Raw genomic sequence first — 21,766 nt, forward strand, 5'->3', positions numbered from 1 at the left:
GGTTAGAATTCATCAAAACTAAAACTAAAACCCTTGTAAATCCAGATTTATGTTAATAAAATTATACAAAAACATTGTTTATTTTTAGTTCAAGAGTATATATAGTACATATGTATATATTTCATTTTAGTTGATGAGTGAACACACACATTCAATATTGTGTAAATGAAAAAACCCAATACATTAAGAAGCTTGGTGGTGAAAACCTCAATTTGATATTTGCTTGAGGGGTGACTTGGAATTACAAAAAAAAAATGTAATAATGCAATTGAAAAACTATTTCACTCAATTAAAAAAAAAATGGAGGGGTAAAAACCCCAATTTGGGAATTCTTATCTGGAGCTCTGTTCCCAAACATGTACATCCCCCAAACCGTGTTCGTTTCTCACAAACATGTCTATAGACGTATTTATACTTGTAAACAAGTTTGTCCGCTATTACGTAAAAATCAAACAGGTTCCGGTAAACTTTGACATCACAATTCAAAACATTTCACGTCACAATTTAAAGGGATTGTTGCTTGACGTCAGAAGGTTATTCTAAGGCAAAATTCAGCTAAATACCAAAAGTCTAAATACATTTATTTTGCCTAAATGTATCTTAAAAAAGTTGATATCGCCTAAAAGTGACCAATTTCATAACCACTTGAAAGTGTCAAGTAATTGCTATTTGCCAAAACATATCCACTTTAAAACTCCAGAATGTCTGAAAACTTCAAGCGTTATAGTCGCCTTCATGTAAAATTGGCGCTATGTTTTTTGTTGAATTTTTTAAAAATAACCAGTAGTGTTCACCCAAAATGACGTTTTGTAATTTGCGGCATTAAAAATATTTAAAGAAAAACAATACTGTCCTACCGTTAATTGTTTTTGCACTTTATCAGGGCTTAGGCCACAATGGTAAAGAAGTAGCTTTCCCGTCCTTCATTTTGCTTTGCCTGACCCCCAAAAGCAAAAACAAGTCGCCCTGTTGTTTACGATACTTGTTTTCCGTTGCTTTCGTCATCCGCAATATTCAATTTTTACTAAGTCGATGATATAGCATTTTTTTTATTTAAAAGTAAAGAAATTCAAGGCATAAAGAGTTTAAAGCATTGATTTTTAAGCTGGTGGCATGACTAATGTTAATTGATAAAAATAATTTTTTAACTCTTCATGTACTTCTTATTCAAGGAACGTACTTAAAATCATTCTCACTTTCGGCAAAATAAGTTGTTAATTCATTAGAACTTGATAAAGTTTGACTGAAGTAAACTTGTTATTGTATTAAAAATGTCATATTCCTTTTCCATACGGTGTGTCAAACATCGTTTTTTTTTGTAAATTTTTCTTCGTCTGACATTTAATTTATTGGGGTATTGTACCACTACGGATCAGAGTATGAGTTTCATTGGAAACAGACTCGCTATGACTGAAAACCCGGATTCTTACAATGACGACTACTGACGCATGAATGGCACAGCTGACAGACAAAAATTGATCCCAAACAGAAAAATTACGCATTCCACAGTATGCATTAACATACTTTTGGTAAGATCTTCTTGACTAATGTATATAATTTCATGTGTATGCATTGTTTCAATGTTTTAAGTTAAAGTCGTTCAACTCTGGAACTACAAATGTATTACACTTATATAATTATATATTATGTCCAAACTTAACTGTTAAATTTATATATCTTTTTAATGAGAAATACTTAATTTCATGAACATGATTAGGCCTAAATTAATATATTGTTTGTTTCCCCAATCCCGACCCTGCCAAGTCAGGTGTGGGTAGGTAGGTAGGTAAATATTTTTATTTTTTCCAAAAAGCTGTAACAATAACTGTCGATCCGTCAAACATGAAAAATTGGAAATGAATAAAATAATATTTGACTTAGCTGTGACAACAAAATTTTATGAGTAGCACCGTTTTTGCAGGGTTGGTCTGGATTGGGGAAACAAACAATATTTTATTTTAGGCCTAACAGAGTAGTTTTTTAATTGAATTTTAATTGATATAACAACTTTCTTTTCCTTTTTGATATAAAGTAGATCATAGACCAAGGTGAGCGACATAGGCTCTTTAGAGCCTCTAGTTTTCTTCTAAAGGTTTTGAAATTATAAACAGGTATTCAGGGGTTTTTTTGGGATACGATTGCTTTCAAGCAATCTGTAGACTTATACCAGTGGCTCAGGACAATGCCCTCACGTCAACTGTTTTATTCTAAACATTAAGGACCATCTCAGATTCTTATCATTGTCTTGGTTTAAAAGGTAAAAACAAACAAAGGGATTGAACTTAAACAACTTTCCTATAATGTTCTTTTCATAATCTTCATGTTTGATATTTCCCTTGACTTATATGCTTATTTTTAACAACAAGGAAAATCAGAATCAAGCAGTATTTATATTTAGTGTTTTTATAAATTAAGAAACACGTCAGAGGGAATTCCTCAGTTGTGATAAAAATTCGAGAGTTCTCTGGATTCCGATAAATCTATTTCTGTCATATAAGAACTAAAGTGGAGTTTTACTTATATGTCGCCGTTATTAAACTGATATTTGATATTGTACTTCCATAAAAAAAATAGAGAAACATTTAGGTTTAATATACGTTCTTACTACAGAGTTTGTTTAGGTAATTATGCGCATGCGTATAGTTTTCTTGACTTCAAGGGGTACTATGTTAAATGGTTGCTTTGGATTCCCCACTCGATTGATTAATTTATAACTCATGGGATCATTTCTATGTATGTCTGCTATTGAGGGTTATTGTTGTTGCATAATTTTAAATCATATACTCGAGATTCCGCCAATTTAGACGCACCCCTTGATTGACTGGGGTTCCTCTTAGAATTAACGTAGGAAAATAGGTGATAAGATACGAAATGAAATACTTCTCTTACTCTGAGTCTCAGTGACTGCTGTGGAAAGTAAACTTGGAATTTATAGTACAAAAATAAAACACAATAGGCCTAAGTATATTGTTCTGTTCATACACTTTTAACCGAGATTGGCTATTTTGTAACTATTCAGATTACGTAAATTACATTTTACATGTGCAGTTGAATTAGTCTTGAAAATAATATTATCCAGCTACATGTATACATGTGTCAATGAAAACAATGGCAATCGTATCCCTCAGAGCAATCTGCTCTTTGATTAAATTTTGAGTTTTGAGCATCACTATATCACTTTGCTGCCTACTTTTACATTCTGCACAGCCAAACAGAGGCCCCACTTTGGCACGGGTTATACTGTTAGTTTGATAAAGTTGTAATGAAATAGTAAAAGGAGAATATAACAATGAAATAGCAATGTTAAACCAAATAACTGTATGTTTTTGATAAGTTGACTTTAATAGGAGCTAAAAGTTTTTGAACACTGGAATCAATTGATATTTTGTTTGCCCAATGACAATGTGGGTGTGTGGGATATGTGATTGTGCTCACAAACATTCTTTAATGTTCTGGGTTTCTGTTTTACAGTTATGCCTGCTGCCTGTGATAATACAGTAGATGATATAGAAGATATTGTTGCCAAGGGAACATCAGCTGATGATATAAGACATAACACAGGACATAAGCATGTTGTTCCAAGGGCAAAACGACTCACTAAAATGGACAGGACAAAAGACTTACAAGCAGACAGTTTTATCCCAGGTCATTTACTTTAGAATCTTTACATGTGATGGTTTTAGTATTGTCTGATAGAAACTCATATCTAGATACTTTTAAAAAATGCAAAAAAAATATTTTGAAACTCAACTAATACTGGTACAATGTATATGGCAATCTCAGTATTTACAATAGAAAAACTGGAAGTTTATAATGGTAATACACAAAATATCTGGATCCTAAATATTATATTTCAGGCACTCAAAGGATATATGTAAAAACTTGGGGATGTTCACATAATAATTCTGACAGTGAATATATGGCAGGACAGTTAGCTGCATGTGGATACAAAATAACAGGTATACATGTAAATACATTGTATTATTGCTCATCTAAGATGGGTTATTGCATTTAAGTAGAAATATGTCTCTAGCCACACTAAGCCTTAAGAGTGAATTGTATTTTTATTCAAGAAAAAACTATAAAATTCAAAAAAGCATTGTTGACAAACAGTTTATAAATTTCCTTCAACAAATTTTATCTTATTTAGTTGAACAATATGTATAAAAAAGAAAATGTGGTATGATTTCCAATGAGACAACTCTCCATAAGAGACCAAAATGACACAGAAATTAACAACTATAGGTCACCTTACAGCATTCAGCAATGAGCAAAGCCCATATCGATACTGCGTAGTCTGCTATAAAAGGCCCCAAAATTACAAATATAAAACAATTTGAACAAGACAACTAACTGCCCAATTTATGTACAAAATGAATGAAAAACAAATATGTAACACATCAACAAATGACAGAGACTAGAGACAGCCACATACATACAGTATTTGGCTGGATTAAACATGTTATATGGCTTGGCCCTTTCTAATATGCCTTAAAATGTGCTAGTTTAGTTTTTGACCCATGTGTTTTTGTTATCTGATAGATCTGAAAGAAGATGCAGATTTATGGTTATTAAACAGTTGTACTGTTAAAAACCCAGCAGAAGATCATTTTAGAAATGAAATCACAAAAGCAAGAGAACTATCTAAATACTTAGTTGTTGCTGGTTGTGTTCCACAAGGGCAACCAAGGTCAGATTATTTACAGGTAGGTACTTTAAAATCATGTAATTCATACTGGTGATATTTGTAAAACGAAACCTTTGTGTAGTAGTTCAAATGGGTATATGATAGCAATTGTCTGTTAACCAAAAAAAAAATTAATATACTGTAAATTCAGAATTTATTGCGATGTTTTTATTATTGTGAAATTGCAACAGGGTTATAATCGCAATAATATAAACTCACATTTTGAAATTTTGTATACGAATCAACGTGGATTTTTCACAATATCACAAAAATAAAATCGCATTTTGGTCCAAAATGACAAAATTGCAATAATTTCTGAATTTACAGTATTGAAATGTTTATTCCTTGATTGCATAATTTACAGGGCATTAGTGTGATAGGAGTACAGCAGATAGACAGAGTTGTTGATGTTGTGGAAGAAACTCTTAAAGGTACAAAAAACATTGAAAATATAGGTTCATAATCATTTTTGATAGATAAATATTAAATAAAATTTCTGTAATCAAATGTCAAATATACTCTTGTTCAATTTTTTTTTAATAGAAAATAAAATTTCCAATCAATCCATTTTTATACGCCCGGGACGGGACGTATTATGGTATACCGTTGTCCGTCTGTCCGTCCGTCTGTCTGTCCGTCCGTCGTCCACACTTCGGACAATAACTCAAAAACACTTTCACCAATTTCCAAGAAACTTTGGTGAATTGTTTATATCTATTGACGTAAGCTCCCTTTCGTTTTTTTTTAATTTCAGATTTTAAGTTTTGGATTTATGGGGCTTTATTCATAAAAAAAGGGGGAATTTTCAACACTTCGGACAAAAACTCAAAAAGGCTTTCACCAATGTCCATGAAACTTTGGCGAATTGTTTATATCTATTGACGTAAGCTCCCTTTCGTTTTTTTTTAATTTCAGATTTTAAGTTTTGGATTTATGGGGCTTTATTCATAAAAAAGGGGGGATTTTCAACACTTCGGACAAAAACTCAAAAAGGCTTTCACCAATGTCCATGAAACTTTGGTGAATTGTTTATATCTATTGACGTAAGCTCCCTTTTGGTTTTTTTTAATTTCAGATTTTAAGTTTTGGATTTATGGGGCTTTATTCATAAAAAAGGGGGGATTTTCAACACTTCGGACAATAACTCAAAAAGGCTTTCACCAATGTCCATGAAACTTTGGTGAATTGTTTATATCTATTGATGTAAGCTCCCTTTCGTTTTTTTTTTAATTTCAGTTTTTAAGTTTTGGATTTATGGGGCTTTATTCATAAAAAAAGGGGGATTTTTAACACTTCGGACAATAACTCAAAAAGGCTTTCACCAATGTCCATGAAACTTTGGTGAATTGTTTATATCTATTGATGTAAGCTCCCTTTCAATTTTTATTAATTTCAGATTTTAAGTTTTGGATTTATGGGGCTTTATTCATAAAAAAAGGGGGATTTTTAACACTTCGGACAATAACTCAAAAAGGCTTTCACCAATGTCCATGAAACTTTGGTGAATTGTTTATATCAATTGATGTAAGCTCCCTTTCGTTTTTTTTTTAATTTCAGTTTTTAAGTTTTGGATTTATGGGGCTTTATTCATAAAAAAAGGGGGATTTTTAACACTTCGGACAATAACTCAAAAAGGCTTTCACCAATGTCCATGAAACTTTGGTGAATTGTTTATATCTATTGATGTAAGCTCCCTTTCAATTTTTATTAATTTCAGATTTTAAGTTTTGGATTTATGGGGCTTTATTCATAAAAAAAGGGGGATTTTTAACACTTCGGACAATAACTCAAAAAGGCTTTCACCAATGTCCATGAAACTTTGGTGAATTGTTTATATCTATTGATGTAAGCTCCCTTTCAACTTTTATAAATTTCAGATTTTACATTTCCGTGTTATGAATTTTTATGCTTAAAAAAGGGGGGGATTTTCCAATTTTGGGACAATACATTTAAAGCATAAAAGACAAGTTAAAAGAGCAACGGGCGTATCATGCGCTAAAGCGCAGCCCTTTATTTCTTTTTCATTATAAAAGAAATATATTTTAGCAATAACTTGCCATTTGTTTTCATGGTAAAGAAGATTGTATTGCAAAACAGTATTTTTTATCTTTTTATGTCTTTTGATTTCAATGATAATTATTTGAATAATAATGTTATTATTTCTACAGGACACTCAGTCAGGTTGTTTGGACAAAAGAAGGCAGAAGGAAAGAAGACAGGAGGTGCTTCATTGAGTTTACCTAAAGTTAGAAAGAATCCTCTTATAGAAATAATTGCCATAAACACAGGGTGAGTAGTGCATCCCCACTGTAATGAAGGAAAGTTGATTAACAGGATGTGTTGTCATTTTCAAACATGTATTCTCTATGTATCTAGATGATTAACCTCATGGTCTGAAATACTTAAGAGACAAACTTCGGTATATCTATATAAATGCTGTATATGCTTATTATTTGTTAAATATACTATGTTATTTAATGCTATATGTGTAATCATATTTATGTAACTTAAATTTTCAATTAATAGTAAAAGATACAACTTGAAAAGACATTTTTGTTTTTGACATCCAACAAAATAATAACAACAAAAATAATTTACATGTACTTCTGGAGCCATAAACATTTACAAGACTGTCAAGAACCAAGTACATAGAACATTTAATGCAGTTTCTTTGTGTATAAAAGAAATGTGTATATGTTTGTTTTTAGGTTGAGATTCCTTTTATTGTCAAAATTTATCAGTTTGTCATTACTGGTATGTGAATAAATGTATAATTTGTAATTTCTTTTAATTTTAAAATCTATTAACTCTTTACAGACCTTATAATAAAGACTTTGCCAATATGATGGGGCTATATCTGTCAATTGCTTTTGTGCAAAGCTTTTATAATTTGTTGATAATATAATTTTATTTGCACCTGTAGCTCATGGATAAATCTGCACTTAACTTACATTCTCTGAATTTCTCTCTGAACATAGGTATCTTATACTAAAGTTAAAAATTTAATATTTTGTAGGTGTCTGAATCAGTGTACATATTGTAAAACTAAGCATGCAAGAGGAGAGTTAGGCAGCTATCCTATAGAGGACATTGTTAATAGAGCTAAACAGTCATTTGAAGGTATTTAATATATTACAGTACTTCAGATACACTTCAGATGACAGATGTCCTTTCAATTCTTTACATGTACTAAGGTACTGTGGATTCATTTATTTTCGTGGGTACAAATTTTCGTGGATTAAGACAAACTTGCATATTCGTGGATATTTAATTTCGTGGTTTTGCTGAAGTCTGCATACAAACCTATGGAAAAATTATCATTCGTTGAATACCTAATTTCGTGGTTTGACTGTGCCCACGAAATCCACGAAAATTGGTATCCAACGAATAATAATGAATCCACAGTATTATCATATTAAGATATATGTAACATTTTTATACGACCGCAAAAATTTTAATTTTTTGGTCGTATATTGCTATCACGTTGGCGTCGTCGTCATCGTCGTCGTCCGAATACTTTTCGCACTCTAACTTTAGTAAAAGTGAATAGAAATCAATGAAATTTTAACACAAGGTTTATGACCACAAAAGGAAGGTTGGGATTGATTTTGGGAGTTTTGGTCCCAACATTTTAGGAATTAGGGGCAAAAAAGGGCCCAAATAAGCATTTTCTTGGTTTTCACACTATAACTTTAGTTTAAGTGAATAGAAATCTATGAAATTTTGACACAAGGTTTATGACCACAAAAGGAAGGTTGGGATTGATTTTGGGAGTTTTGGTTCCAACAGTTTAGGAATTAAGGGCCAAAAAAGGGCCCAAATAAGCATTTTCTTGGTTTTCGCACAATAACTTCAGTATAAGTAAATAGAAATCAATTAAATTTTAACACAAGGTTTATGACCACAAAAGGAAGGTTGGGATTGATTTTTGGAGTTAAGGTCATAACAGTTTATGAATTAGGGGCCAAAAAGGGGCCCAAATAAGCATTATTTTTGGTTTTTGCACCATAACTTTAGTATAATTAAATAGAAATCTATGAAATTTAAACACAAGGTCTATGACCATAAAAGGAAGGTTGGGTTTGATTTTGGGAGTTTTGGTCTTAACAGTTTAGGAATAAGGGGCCCAAAGGGTCCAAAATTGAACTTTGTGTGATTTAATCAAAAATTGAATAATTGGGGTTCTTTGATATGCCGAATCTAACTATGTATGTAGATTCTTAATTTTTGGTCCCGTTTTCAAATTGGTCTACATTAAGGTCCAAAGGGTCCAAAATTAAACTTAGTTTGATTTTTACAAAAATTGAATCCTTGGGGTTCTTTGATATGCTGAATTTAAAAATGTACTTAGATTTTTAATTATTGGCCTAGTTTTCAAGTTGGTCCAAATGGGGGTCCAAAATTAAACTTTGTTTGATTTCATCAAAAATTGAATAAATGGGTTCTTTGATATGCTAAATCTAACTGTGTATGTAGATTCTTAATTTTTGGTCCAGTTTTCAAATTGGTCTACATTAAGGTCCAAAGGGTCCAAAATTAAACTAAGTTTGATTTTAACAAAAATTAAATTCTTGGGCTTATTTGATATGCTTTATCTAAACATGTACTTTGATTTTTGATTATGAGCCCAGTTTTCAAGTTGGTCCAAATCAGGATTCCATATCAAGTATTGTGCAATAGCAAGAAATTTTCAATTGCACAATAGCAAGAAATATCTAATTGCACAATATTGTGCAATAGCAATTAATTTTCAATTGGAGTTATCTTTCTGTGTATAGAATAGTAGTTGATAATATATGTTGGAAATTTGCCAGACATGACTATGATGTCATTTTCTATTTTTATTTGCCAATAACTTTATGTAAATAACTTCATTGGAAATTTGCCAATATAAAATGTTGCTGCTGAAGCTTTTTTTCCTTATCTTATCTAAAATGTTTTTAGATAATGTATGTTGGACATTTGCCAGACATGACTCTGATGTCATTTTTTATTTTTATATTTGCCAGTAACTTTATGTAAATAACTGCATTGGAAATTTGCCAATATAAAATGTTGCTGATGAAGTTTTTTTTATTGTTTTATACAATAAACAATGTATATTCACTTTTACTACCAACCAATCTTTACCATTCAGTGATAACAAGCACTTTATTTTACATTTTAATATTTTATGATGTATTTAAAAGAGTAGTTATTGTTGCAAACTCCATTAGAAATTTGAATTGATATCAGTTTTGGAAAAAGGGAAACGGGGATGTGAAAAAAAAGGGGGGGTTAAATTTTTCTCATTTCAGATTTCATAAATAAAAAGAAAATTTCTTCAAACATTTTTTTGAGAGGATTAATATTCAACAGCATAGTGAATTGCTAAAAGGCAAAAAAAAACTTTTAAGTTCATTAGACCACATTCATTCTGTGTCAGAAACCTATGCTGTGTCAACTATTTAATTTTAGATTTAAAAAGTTTGAAGAAGAAATCTTTAATTGATTTGTAAAATCTTGACATTTGTTTTGTGTAAAAAAAACCCATGTAATGTCAAAAATTTGATCACAATCCAAATTCAGAGCTGTATCACGCTTGAATGTTTTGTCCATACTTGCCCCAACTGTTCAGGGTTCGACCTCTGCGGTCGTATAAAGCTGTGCCCTGCGGAGCACCTGGTTGGTTATTGTGTATGTGAAAGAAGGAAAATATTGTCTTTCAACTACATGTAGACAAATGGATAAATACGCCAAAGATAAGTAAACACAGAGTGATGAGATAATCCAAAATATGTCATATAAGTTTAAACATTAGCTCACATCCACTTATTGGCATCATTTATTTCACATGCTGAGCAAAGATTTTGACGATATATCAGGTAATATTTGAATAATGTATTTCATAGAGGGTGTGGTAGAGATCTGGTTGACATCAGAAGATCTTGGAGCATATGGTCATGATATCAATGTAACATTACCTCAGTTACTATGGAAACTAGTAGAGGTAATACCTGAAGGTGCCAGGATGAGGCTTGGTATGACAAATCCTCCATACATCTTAGAACACTTAGAGGTTAGATTTTACTTTTTATTCTCTTTGTCACCTGAACATGTTCATAGAAGTTGTAACTGTTGCTTCAATGTTATCAATCTTTTTTTACTAGTTTGCATGGTTTCTGAAAAATACTTTAGTTCTAAGAAGGTATTAAACAATCACAGCACTTCAAGTGTATTAAGAATGTCTGCATATAAAACATTGATTGTTTGACAAATCCCAGTGACTTGGAAAATCAATTCTAATTTAATAATGTAGAAAATTAAATATTATTTTATCCTTCATAGCCTTGTATTCAAATTGATATTGCTTCCTTATTTTTTTTGTTGAACTGCATACATGATGTTCCTTCAAATAATTTTGAAGAATATCTGACTAAGATATTGTGATAATTTTGTTTTCAGGAAATGGCAAAGATTTTAAATCATCCACGAGTGTATAAATTTCTTCATGTTCCTGTCCAGTCTGCATCTGATAGTGTTCTGATGGACATGAAACGTGAATACAGCCAAGCAGACTTTAGACATGTTGTTGATTTTCTTAAACAGAGGTATGCATTATGCATTGAAAATAACTTGTTTACAATAAGAGATAAGCTGCTGTTATATTTTCAGAGCTTTATTTTATGAAACTTTGTGGATAATAAGGACATAATAAATATGTAGATGTGCATATGTAAATGTAATCACAAAAGCATTTTACTGATCTTTTTTCCTTTCTATTGAGTTCAACCTTTTATTATGCATGTTACTAAAGTACTAAACATGTATGCCATCATAATTTTGTACTTATAAAATATGTACCTGTTTTTGTTTACCTTAACTATTGTACCTGTGTTTATATTGTATCTTTCTCTGTAAACTTGTATTCAGGTTTTAGAGAATAAAGTATCTATCTATCACAAGAAATTTTCATATGTTGATTTTAAAAGGAGTTAAAATTAGTCTGTCTATATGTACAACACTTTTTTGTGCTTTTCATAGAATCAGATGGACAATTCAGATTGTCAGACACTTCTGTATTCAAATTAACTTAAATTACTGTTACTTGAATATTTTGACTGCTTGAAAACATACATCTCAAAAATTGAAGATGAAAAGTTCTTAAAAATAATCTATAATGTCAATTTGTACTGCTGCAAATCATTTTGATTACTCTTATACATCCTTTTTCAGGGTACCTGAGATTACTATAGCAACAGATCTCATATGTGGTTTTCCCACAGAAACAGAGAAGGTATTGAAACTTTATATACTTATTTAGACCCATCTTTTCAGCTTTATCCAATATTTGTAATTAATTTTTATATGTCCGTTTACAGATATATTATGGTATACTGTTGTCCATCCATCTGTCAGTTAATTCTTGTTTTCTGGAAGTATTATGGTATTGTTATCTGCCAGTACATTGTCAACATGTCGAACAATAACTCAAAAATGCTTTAACCAATTTTCATGAAACTTTTGTTTTTTATAAATTTCTGATACGACATTGAGGAGTTATTTAACTTTATTTTTTTTAAAAGTGACATGCCTATCATGTGCTCATGACACAGCATGTTATTGTGTATTGTAATATTATCAACATCATTCTGTTCATACCTCACTCCTAGAGGCAGCCATTTTGAAATGACATTGTCCTTCAGTTTGTTCATCTGATAAATATTTTCCTCACTTTTTTCTCATCACAATCATCTACAAAATGGTATGATTTCATTTTTTGTCAGCAGCTTGAAAGAAATGACAATTATGTGGGAGAACTTGAATCTGTCAGATACCTACATTCTTTTAGGGGATACTTTGATTTTGAAATTTTGTAACATATTTCTCCGATACTTTTACCAATAAACAGTTTGATACATTGTAGTAAATTTACATATTTTTCTTTAATTGTTTGTCTACAGGATTTTGAAGAAACAATGGATTTAGTTGATGAATACAAATTTCCCAGTTTATTTATTAATCAGTACTTCCCTAGACCTGGCACCCCAGCAGCTAAAATGCCTCGTATACCTGCACAACAGGTAAGTTAAGTGTCTTTATGGTAAATAAATGAGCTTTAATTTAAGCCATCTTACTACATAAAATTCTTCATAAGGTAAGAGAAAATATAATAAGCTTGTGATATACAGGTCATCTGATTGATAAGACAATAACAATCAAAACCAAGGAGTAAACAAAGACTCACAAAACCCAAGGACATTTACATCAACAGTTATAAATAATAATTAAGAAACAACACAAACTCCACTAAAAACCGGGAGTGAAATCAGGTGCTCCAGAAGGGTAAGCATTTCCTGCACCGTATACGGCACCCGTCGTGTTATTTCTTTGTTCAGTTCGGTAATGATGGAATGTTCGGTAATAATATGCTCCTTTTGTGTTTGCCTATCATCTTAAATCCAGCATTGAAGTGAAACTTTCTATGTTATACTGTAAATACAGAAATTATTGCGATTTTGTCAATTTTGACTAAAATGCGATTTTAATTTTTGTGATATTGATAAAAATCCTGTTTAATTGAATTAACATGTGCGATTACATGTACACGATTTGAAATTTATAACAGTTTCACTTTACGTTTTCAACACACGTCAAACAGTTTTCTCTCTGATTTCTTATTAAATATTATTTTAATAACAAATACGTTTTTGATTCATGATCTTAGCTATGAAAGACAGTGAAACCGTATTTTAACTTTTCTAAATTGATAATTATTTTTGTTTTAAAAGGTTCTTAGACTTGGTTTAATTTTAAAATCTTTGAAATGCAGCATAATTTGATCCATGTCAAATCTTCAATTCATCCAGACCTACCAGAATAAATATAGCTCTTATGCCATTAACTTATGGTCCTTATGTCAGGATATTTTTTGACAATTTTCATAGGTACACATGTAAATAAAAAAGTATTTCAGACTACAAGCATGGCAAGACAAGAACTTACAAAATGTACTTCCTTAGCAATTGTCATGCAAAAATGATTCAAATAGTAACAAACAGACAAAAAGGATAGATTCTTTGAAGATTTTGTTTATAAAAAGTATAAACGCAATCTGTTGATTTTCCCTGAAGTCTCCCTGTTGGGCCTTCACTTCTCCCTGAAGTCTCCCTGTTGGGTCTTCACTTCTCCCTGTTTTGCTGCCAGGGAGAAGTGACTTCTCCCTATAGTTTTGAAGTGTGGTGACCCCTGTAATTCAGTTAAAAATTTGAAAATGTGAGTTAAAAATTATTGTGATTATTACCCGGTTGCATTTTTTGCAATAATAATAACATTGCAATAATTATGAATTTACAGTAAATGCTGTGGTTTGCTTAGACAAAAAAATACCATAGATGTATGTGTTAATTGGAATTTTTTATTGCAGGTGAAGAAAAGAACTAAAGCTGTTTCTGAATTATTTCAGTCTTATACTCCTTATGACCACAAGGTATATATGATATATAACAAGGTATGATGTATTATAGTGTGGTTACAGATATGGTTATCTATCATAAAAGATATTATTAGTGTTAGTGAACAAATGAATATCAAAACTTCAAATAATGTTAAATGTTACAAGTAAAAAAAACTTGGCAGTATTTTAGTCATATAAGTTAAATAACACTACATTTATTTTAGTTCAACCTTGTCTATGAGGCCTTTCTTACTTTGGGTTGTTTTGCTTTTGTTTGCAATATCTACCTTTATGAATTTGCTAATATTTTAACAATTTATAGTCAAAGGAGTAGGTTTGGTAAGGTCCTGAAATGACCCCCTTTTGGAGCGTAAATTTCAAATTGGGATTTATTGACCAATGTCTTAATAAATTATAACTAATACAGTGCCTAGATATAAAATAAGACATTTTGTTGAAAATTTACATTCCTTTGTTTTTTTATGACGTCACAAGTTGTACTCGTATTGATTTTCCTCGAAAAAAGGCTATGAAAATGGGTTAAATTTCCATAGATTATTGGTGAGGAAACATAGAGCGCATACGTTTACAACAAAGAGCTTTTAAAATAATGTTTGAATATTTAGTTTGTCGACACCTGCGCTCTATGTTTCCTGGTCCTAAATTTGGTTGAAATCCAGCTGATTTTGTCAAATTTTACCAAAATTGCTTATTTTTACCTTTTTTGGATGTAATAATCAACATGTTAGAATAAAACTTTGACAATAATAGTTCTATTTAACTTTCTTGCATGTCTTTAAGTCGATTTAAAAGATTTTTGGTCTTGTAACATTGAACTTTATTTTCGTAACCAACTTACTCCTTTCTTAGGTGATTAAAGTAGTTTTACATGGTCTTTTTGCATATACTTATAGCTCCTTTGACTCAAATTCATGTTATTTTTCATTGTAGCTAGGTGAGGTACAGAATGTATTAGTAACAGAAGTTTCAAAGGACAGACAATACTATGTTGGTCACAATGAATGTTATGATCAAGTAAGTATATTATACTTTATGTTAAAATGCCAGATTTTGATTGGTTCATACTAGGGAGACAATTATTATATGGATGGTTAGTATTGACTTTGGGGGGTTATGGCTCAAAATGTTTCGGAAGTAGGTGCAAAAAAGGGGGAAAACTAGGTATTTCTGGTCAATGGACAATTAAGACAATTTAAAAGCAGTGTAAGGGAGGTAATTCTAAAACATTTAACATACAATGTTGGGTATGTTCGGATTTACCTCCCTTACACAACTTTTATATTATATATAAAGAAATGTCAGGTGTTGGACTAATTGCAAAAAAAAGTGGGGGTGGTAGTTGTTTTCAATTTTTTTTTTTTTCAAATTTCTTAAATTCTAAATTTTTGAAAAGTTAAAAGAAGAAATCTTTAATTGCACAATGATGTGCAATAGATTTGTAAGATCTTGACATTTGTTTTGTGTCAGAAACTCATATTATGTCAAAAATCAGTGTTCTCCCCAGGATTTTTGGATAGCACCAGGGTAACACATGCTTTTGGTAAAATAATTGTATAATGTGTGGTGTCGCGTTGCTTCGCTTACCTTTATTTCTAGTTACTGTTGTTTTATGTCTTTTGTTTTGTTTTAATACTGAGGAACTGTGTTATGTGTAGACATTGTCAGAAAATTATTGGTAAAAGAGAAGTAAATCAATAAACAATTTGTATGCTTGAATATCTTTTTAAAATAAATAAAACATGATTCATTACTATGAAATAAGTATAGTTATTTAATCTTTTATAAAATCTATGATCAATTAAAATAAAATATCATAAATATAAGAGTTCAATTAAAAAAACTGTCTAGTTTCAAGATAGAAAATTGATGTTATATAAAAGGATTCCTGTCTTAAAAATAAAAATTTACAAGAACTTATATTGTTTTATTATTTGAACCAGTTTCTATCTTAACTTCTTACCAAAAAAAAATTATAAACTTTTGAACATTTTGCCATAAATATAAATTTCATGTAAATATAACCTTTCTTGTGTTCTTGTTGTACAACCTAAATGCTGCACTAAAACCTTAATGTTTGTTTGTCATGATTCATTTAAAAAGAAATCCCTAATAAGTAACCATATTCAATGTCAACAACAAAGTTCTCCATGTATGTAAATATAGTTACTTGATTTTCCCATACATGTAATCATTGTAACCTGATTTTCCCATACATGTAACCAGTGTAACCTATTTCTCCATGCATGTAACCATTGTAACCTGACTTTCCCATGTATGTAACCATTGTTACCTGACTTCCCCATGCCTGTAACTATTGTAACAAAATTATCCATGCATGTAACCATTGTAACCTGATTCTCCATGCATGTAACCATTTTAACCTGATTTTCCCATACATGTAACCATTGTAACCTGATTCTCCATGCATGTAACCATTGTAACCTGATTCTCCATGCATGTAACCATTGTAACCTGATTCTCCATGCATGTAACCATTGTAACCTGATTTTCCCATACATGTAACCATTTATTTCTCCATGCATGTAACCATTGTAACCAAATTCTCCATGCATGTAACCATCGTAACCTGACTTTCCCATGTATGTAACCATTGTATCCTATTTCTCCATGCATGTAACATTGTAACCCGACTTCCCCGGGCTTGTTACAAATTTTTAATGGATTCCCCATGCACAGCCATACATGTACAGTTTGCAACAGATAAAGCCACTATTGCATATCATTTACTTAAGGTCCATATGTGTAACCAATGTAACCAATGTAACCATTGCTTCAATGGGGGTAACAAAACAAGATACCTATATTCAGGTGCACATTTTGTGCCATATCTAGCTGAGTGTGTAGTTATTTGTGATCATAAAATTATAAAATCTTAATTAAGACACAAAACAATCATGTTACAAGTGTTAGTATCATCGTTTACATCCAATCAACAAGGTAAACCTCATCGGGTAAAAAGTAAAATCACAAAAATACTGAACTCCAAGGAAAATTTAAAAAGGAAAGTCCCCAATCAAATAGCAAAATCAAAAGTTCAAACACATCAAACGAATGGATAACAACTGTCATATTCCTGACTTGGTACAGGCATTTTCATATGTAGAAAATGGTGGATTGAACCTGGTAAATTAATCATGTGGTGTAAACAATCTGGGTTTGAACTGGTCAAATTTCACCTGAAAATTTTAGCACCACAGATAAGAATTATACATCACGGTAAGATGATAGAACCACGGTCAAAAAATTATACATTGCGGGCCTGCGGTCCTTTAAGGGCCTTGGGAGAACACTGATTTGATGGCAATCCAAATTCAGAGCTGTATCAAGTTTGAATGTTGTGTCCATACTTGCCCCAACTGTTCAGGGTTCGACTTCTGTGGTCGTATAAAGCTGTGCCCTGCGTAGCACCTGGTTTTTAATGTCACCCTCTTGCATGAACCAATCAAAAATCAATTATTTGAAAGACAATGCATTGCATTTTCTTCTATGATACTTGAGACAAAGCTAAAGTTTGCATTTTTTCATTGATTGTCACTTTAAAATAAGAAAAATACTACTTGCTTCACTTTTGTTATTTTTGTACAACTGTAACTTTGTTGTTGTTTTGTAAACAACTTCATAGATCATAACTTTTAATTTAAGTTTAAATGGCAATAATGATGGGACATTCAGTATAATAAATTAAATAACACATAGCTGAATGGGTGTTAGAGCAGATTATTACCGCTCAGAAAAAACATTGTCAACGGTGTGATGTACAGCATGGTAAATATCACTTTTATCCAGGTGAATATGCTTTTTTATTCAAAATCAAATTCATAAATGGAAAATGTACATATTTCTTTACAAATTGTGGTTTGGATAGAGAGTTGTCATGTTGGCACTCATGTCACATCTTCTTATATCTAATCTATATACAAGTAATACTTATATGAAAAAAATCTGCTCTATCACCTGCTCAGCTATGTGTGATAAGTGAGATAGTCCTCTAAATAAATTCTCTATTGCGTCATGGAATAGAGGAAGTCTTCAAAAACCATTTTGATTGCAATCATAGTAAACATACAATTTTGAAGAAGTACTTTTCTGATGAAATATGCTTGTATTTATTTATTTTTTCATCAGGTACCTCAAATTTTAACAGAAACTGAATCTTTGTTAAAAATTGTCATCTTTTTCACATTTTAAGTATCTGCTATAGAATAACATGTTGTGAATTGCAGGTATTAGTACCAAAAGATGAACACTTACTCGGGAAATTAGTGGAAGTGCAAATTACAGAGACTGGAAAACATTTCCTGAAATGTGCTCTTACAAAAAATGTGTTCAGACCTGATGTACCATTACCTTTAAAACAAGGACAAGTCTCTGGAGTTTCTCAAGTTAGTTTAATATTTGATATAATTATCAGTCTCAGTATTTTTCAGTAGAAGTTTATATTAAAAGGATATTATTGATTCAATTGTTTTCATGGGTACCGATTTTCTTAGAATGAAGATATTTAGTTTAATGGTTTACCAAAATCAGTCTACAACCTTATAGACATTTGAAATTCGTTGAACATTTGAATTTGTGATTCACCTTTACCCTTGAAATCCACAAAAAATGGTATCCCACAAATATTAATGAATTCCCAGTAGCATCTTTCTTTCTTGAAGCTTATAGTCTAGTCTGTCTACGGCAAATAATGCATAAATCTAAACAAATTGCAACAGAAATGGTTTCAACAGTTTTGTAATACCAAAGCATGACGCAATCATATATTAAAAGTCTAGAAAAATCGTACGATCGGAAATCCCCATTTTTGGGCTAAAAACATTAATTTTAACAAAAAATCGATGAAAATTGTGAAAAAATTAAAAAATCGGAATTTTAGCACTATGTTAGCCAGACAAATGTCAAAAACGAATTAAGATGACTAAAACAACTACAAAGAACATTTCCGAAGTAAAATTTACAATCCAGAGTAAGAACTTATTGGTAGAATTATCCCTTTTAATGATAAAATCACGAAAAAATGCAAAAAAATCGATATATTTGAGATTCATATATGGCTGTTTTCAAACGTTTTACTTTGAAGGCAGCTTTATAGTAAAGACATTAAATTTAATATTATAAATTGCCTAAACTGTTCAATAATTGTTTACTTTGTTTTAACTTGGTTACTTTCGTTATCATCAAAAAGTATAAGAATGGTAAATACAGTTTCTGAAAAATCTATCATTGAAAATATTTGATTTTGTTTCAAATTAACAAAAAAAAACAGACAATTTTGATATAAGTCTCCCTAATGTATGGTTAAATGTCTCTGCAATGTACATGCATATTGATGCATTCACCTATTGTCAAGTTCATCGGCTTCTGTAATGTTACTTGTATTGGAACAATTCATTCCACGACATTCCCCACATGCTGGGGAACAGTCTATTCCGTGTTTACGACATGAGCATCGTTTTGTGTCACAATTCAATTTGCAATTACATCTAATTATCCTAAGAAGCTTTTCGGGAGCCGGTGGTAGTAATGCTCTAATTGGAAGCAATTTATTGTCCTCAACATGCCAACCCCAGTCCTTTGGATCTAATTTATCACCTTGTATGAATGGCAAAATATTGCAAACAAGTGGTCCATTTTTCTCCTTGTCTCTGTTATGTCCCAAATCTTTATTTTGTGAGTGTTTTGCTTGGCTTCTGATTTGAAGTAAATCTTGTTTATGGCATCTTTTGAATGATAACAGAGCAGTATGAGTAGGTCAGTGTCCTCTCCTATGACGGTAGTTGCATGTTGTTTCGACTTTTCTATTGCTGTAAGCACAATCTTGAGATCAGCATCATCTTCTGCATGGATAACTTGAACATGTCCGTCTTTAAGTTTTTCTCCAAGGGTATTGATAAAGTGCTGTTTATTTTCTGAATTTGAAAGAAATTCGTCTTTTTTTGTTTTGATTGGTGTGTCATTGTTAAATTTGACTTTTGGAGATAGGATTCCTTTAGTACGTCTGAAATGAGTTACGTCTTTTGTAGTTGGAACTGATGGATATCCGTCAAACACAACAGTTGCATCTGTATAGTGATTGTTAACATAATTGACGTAAGTCATACATATGGTGTCAACTGTAGCTCCTTTTGCCCATGGCAAACGGTGTATAAGAGAACCACCATCAAGTACAAAGTGGGTTTCAGTTGGTGCTTTTGGTTTAAGTCCAATCAAATTCCACATATATTCGGCAAGGGTTGATTTTGAGGCTCTCTTGGAAGGCCAGTGGTTTCAAATATTGACGAAGGAACTCCACATAATTCAAATTGAAATATCTCTGAAATATCTTCGAAAATACCATGTGCCGCAGTGGTGCATCTCTGAAAAAGGAGCTGTGAATCGATTCTAAGAGGTTCGCCGTCAAGTTTTGCCTGAACTTTGTTGCCTAGCGTAATGGCTTGTTTCTTTCTCCTAAACGTGTGGTCAGCTATATTCTTTCCTACTAGTTCTTGTAGAATGGAAGTCCCAACCTTTTTGGCATCATCCACATTCACGGTTTTATCAGCTACTACTCCTGTCTCAATGTTTCGTAGTGAACGGTCTACCTCTGAATCAATGAATGGATTACGACTTTTCAAGAACGTGAGAAGAGTTTGAATGTCATTAGTGTCCTTCTTTTGTCTTGCATGTGTTTCGTCTTTGTGTTGTTCACTAGAAAAGTATCCTACTCCGGACAAATCCTGCATAGCTTGATTGATCTCAGCACATGCTGGCATGGACATAAGCCAAAGTGAACGCTGGCTTTCAGTCATTCCTCGTCCTCTCGTTAATCCACCCGCTGTTTTCACACTTCTCATTAGAACTTGCTCTATAAATAAATCTGAAGATATTCCAGCCCAGTACCTATTGCTGCGTCTGATGACATGATTCCCATTGATGAAACTAGCATAAACATCAGGATGGTCTTCGTCTAAAGATTGCATTGTCATTAAGTAGACGTATGCTGTTTTCGTGTACAGATTATGTCCAGATGCTGCCAAAAAAGGCAACATTTCTTGGATGCTTTGCAAATGAAGAGGCCAGTTACCGGTTCTCTCTGCTTTGATAAATTGTCTTAAAACCTGGACCATTTCTGAATACTGCAGCCACAACTTTGCTGTACGACTTTGCTTTAAAATTTCCTGTTTTTTATGGACCGTTGCTTCTAGGTTTTTCAAGACATCTGATTCACCCGCTTCTGAAGCTGACAGCTCTCCAGAGGATAATTGAGAATATAATTCATCAATTTCCTTCATTTCAGTTGTTTCAAGGGTTGAATTGGGTTCTTTCAAAAGTTTAGATACGTCAATATTAAATATATCTGCAATCAACAAACAATAAAGTGCTGTATCCACCAACATGTGACCTCTAAACGCTCTAGCTACAGCTTTTCCGCTAAGGATATGCGTGACGGCATTCGGAGCGTATATGAGTTCTAACATCTCTTTCAAACCAGTATTACTCATAAGATTCCCTATTGAGCCAAGGAAGCTCATCTCTGTGTGGAATGGTCCTAATCGTAAAACCATAGACTTCAAGGTGCTTCCTGGATTTTCGTTTTCAACAATTGATAAGGCTTTCCAATA

General features: G+C 31.8%; 1 protein-coding gene across 2 annotated transcripts in view; it reads left to right on the top strand.

The window, feature by feature from the left end:
* LOC139501288 (threonylcarbamoyladenosine tRNA methylthiotransferase-like) overlaps window positions 1–21,766 on the top strand; it is a 32,164-nt gene that overhangs the window by 1,785 nt on the left and 8,613 nt on the right. Inside the window, exons 2-14 of one of the 2 annotated variants that reach the window (XR_011658512.1) lie at window positions 3,472–3,645; window positions 3,858–3,959; window positions 4,543–4,706; window positions 5,052–5,118; window positions 6,856–6,976; window positions 7,704–7,807; window positions 10,579–10,745; window positions 11,132–11,277; window positions 11,903–11,963; window positions 12,631–12,750; window positions 14,094–14,156; window positions 15,075–15,158; window positions 18,389–18,822. Coding sequence is in view for 1 of the 2 variants with exons in the window: in XM_071290327.1 (XP_071146428.1) it covers window positions 3,474–3,645; window positions 3,858–3,959; window positions 4,543–4,706; window positions 5,052–5,118; window positions 6,856–6,976; window positions 7,704–7,807; window positions 10,579–10,745; window positions 11,132–11,277; window positions 11,903–11,963; window positions 12,631–12,750; window positions 14,094–14,156; window positions 15,075–15,158; window positions 18,389–18,547 (1,530 nt within the window). In the remaining variant the exon portion in view is untranslated. The remainder of the gene's footprint in view (window positions 1–3,471; window positions 3,646–3,857; window positions 3,960–4,542; window positions 4,707–5,051; window positions 5,119–6,855; window positions 6,977–7,703; window positions 7,808–10,578; window positions 10,746–11,131; window positions 11,278–11,902; window positions 11,964–12,630; window positions 12,751–14,093; window positions 14,157–15,074; window positions 15,159–18,388; window positions 18,823–21,766) is intronic. The other variant, XM_071290327.1, reaches the window with a different exon arrangement.

This window comes from Mytilus edulis, chromosome 1 (assembly GCF_963676685.1).
Source record: "Mytilus edulis chromosome 1, xbMytEdul2.2, whole genome shotgun sequence".
Classification (NCBI taxonomy): Eukaryota; Metazoa; Mollusca; class Bivalvia; order Mytilida; family Mytilidae; genus Mytilus; species Mytilus edulis.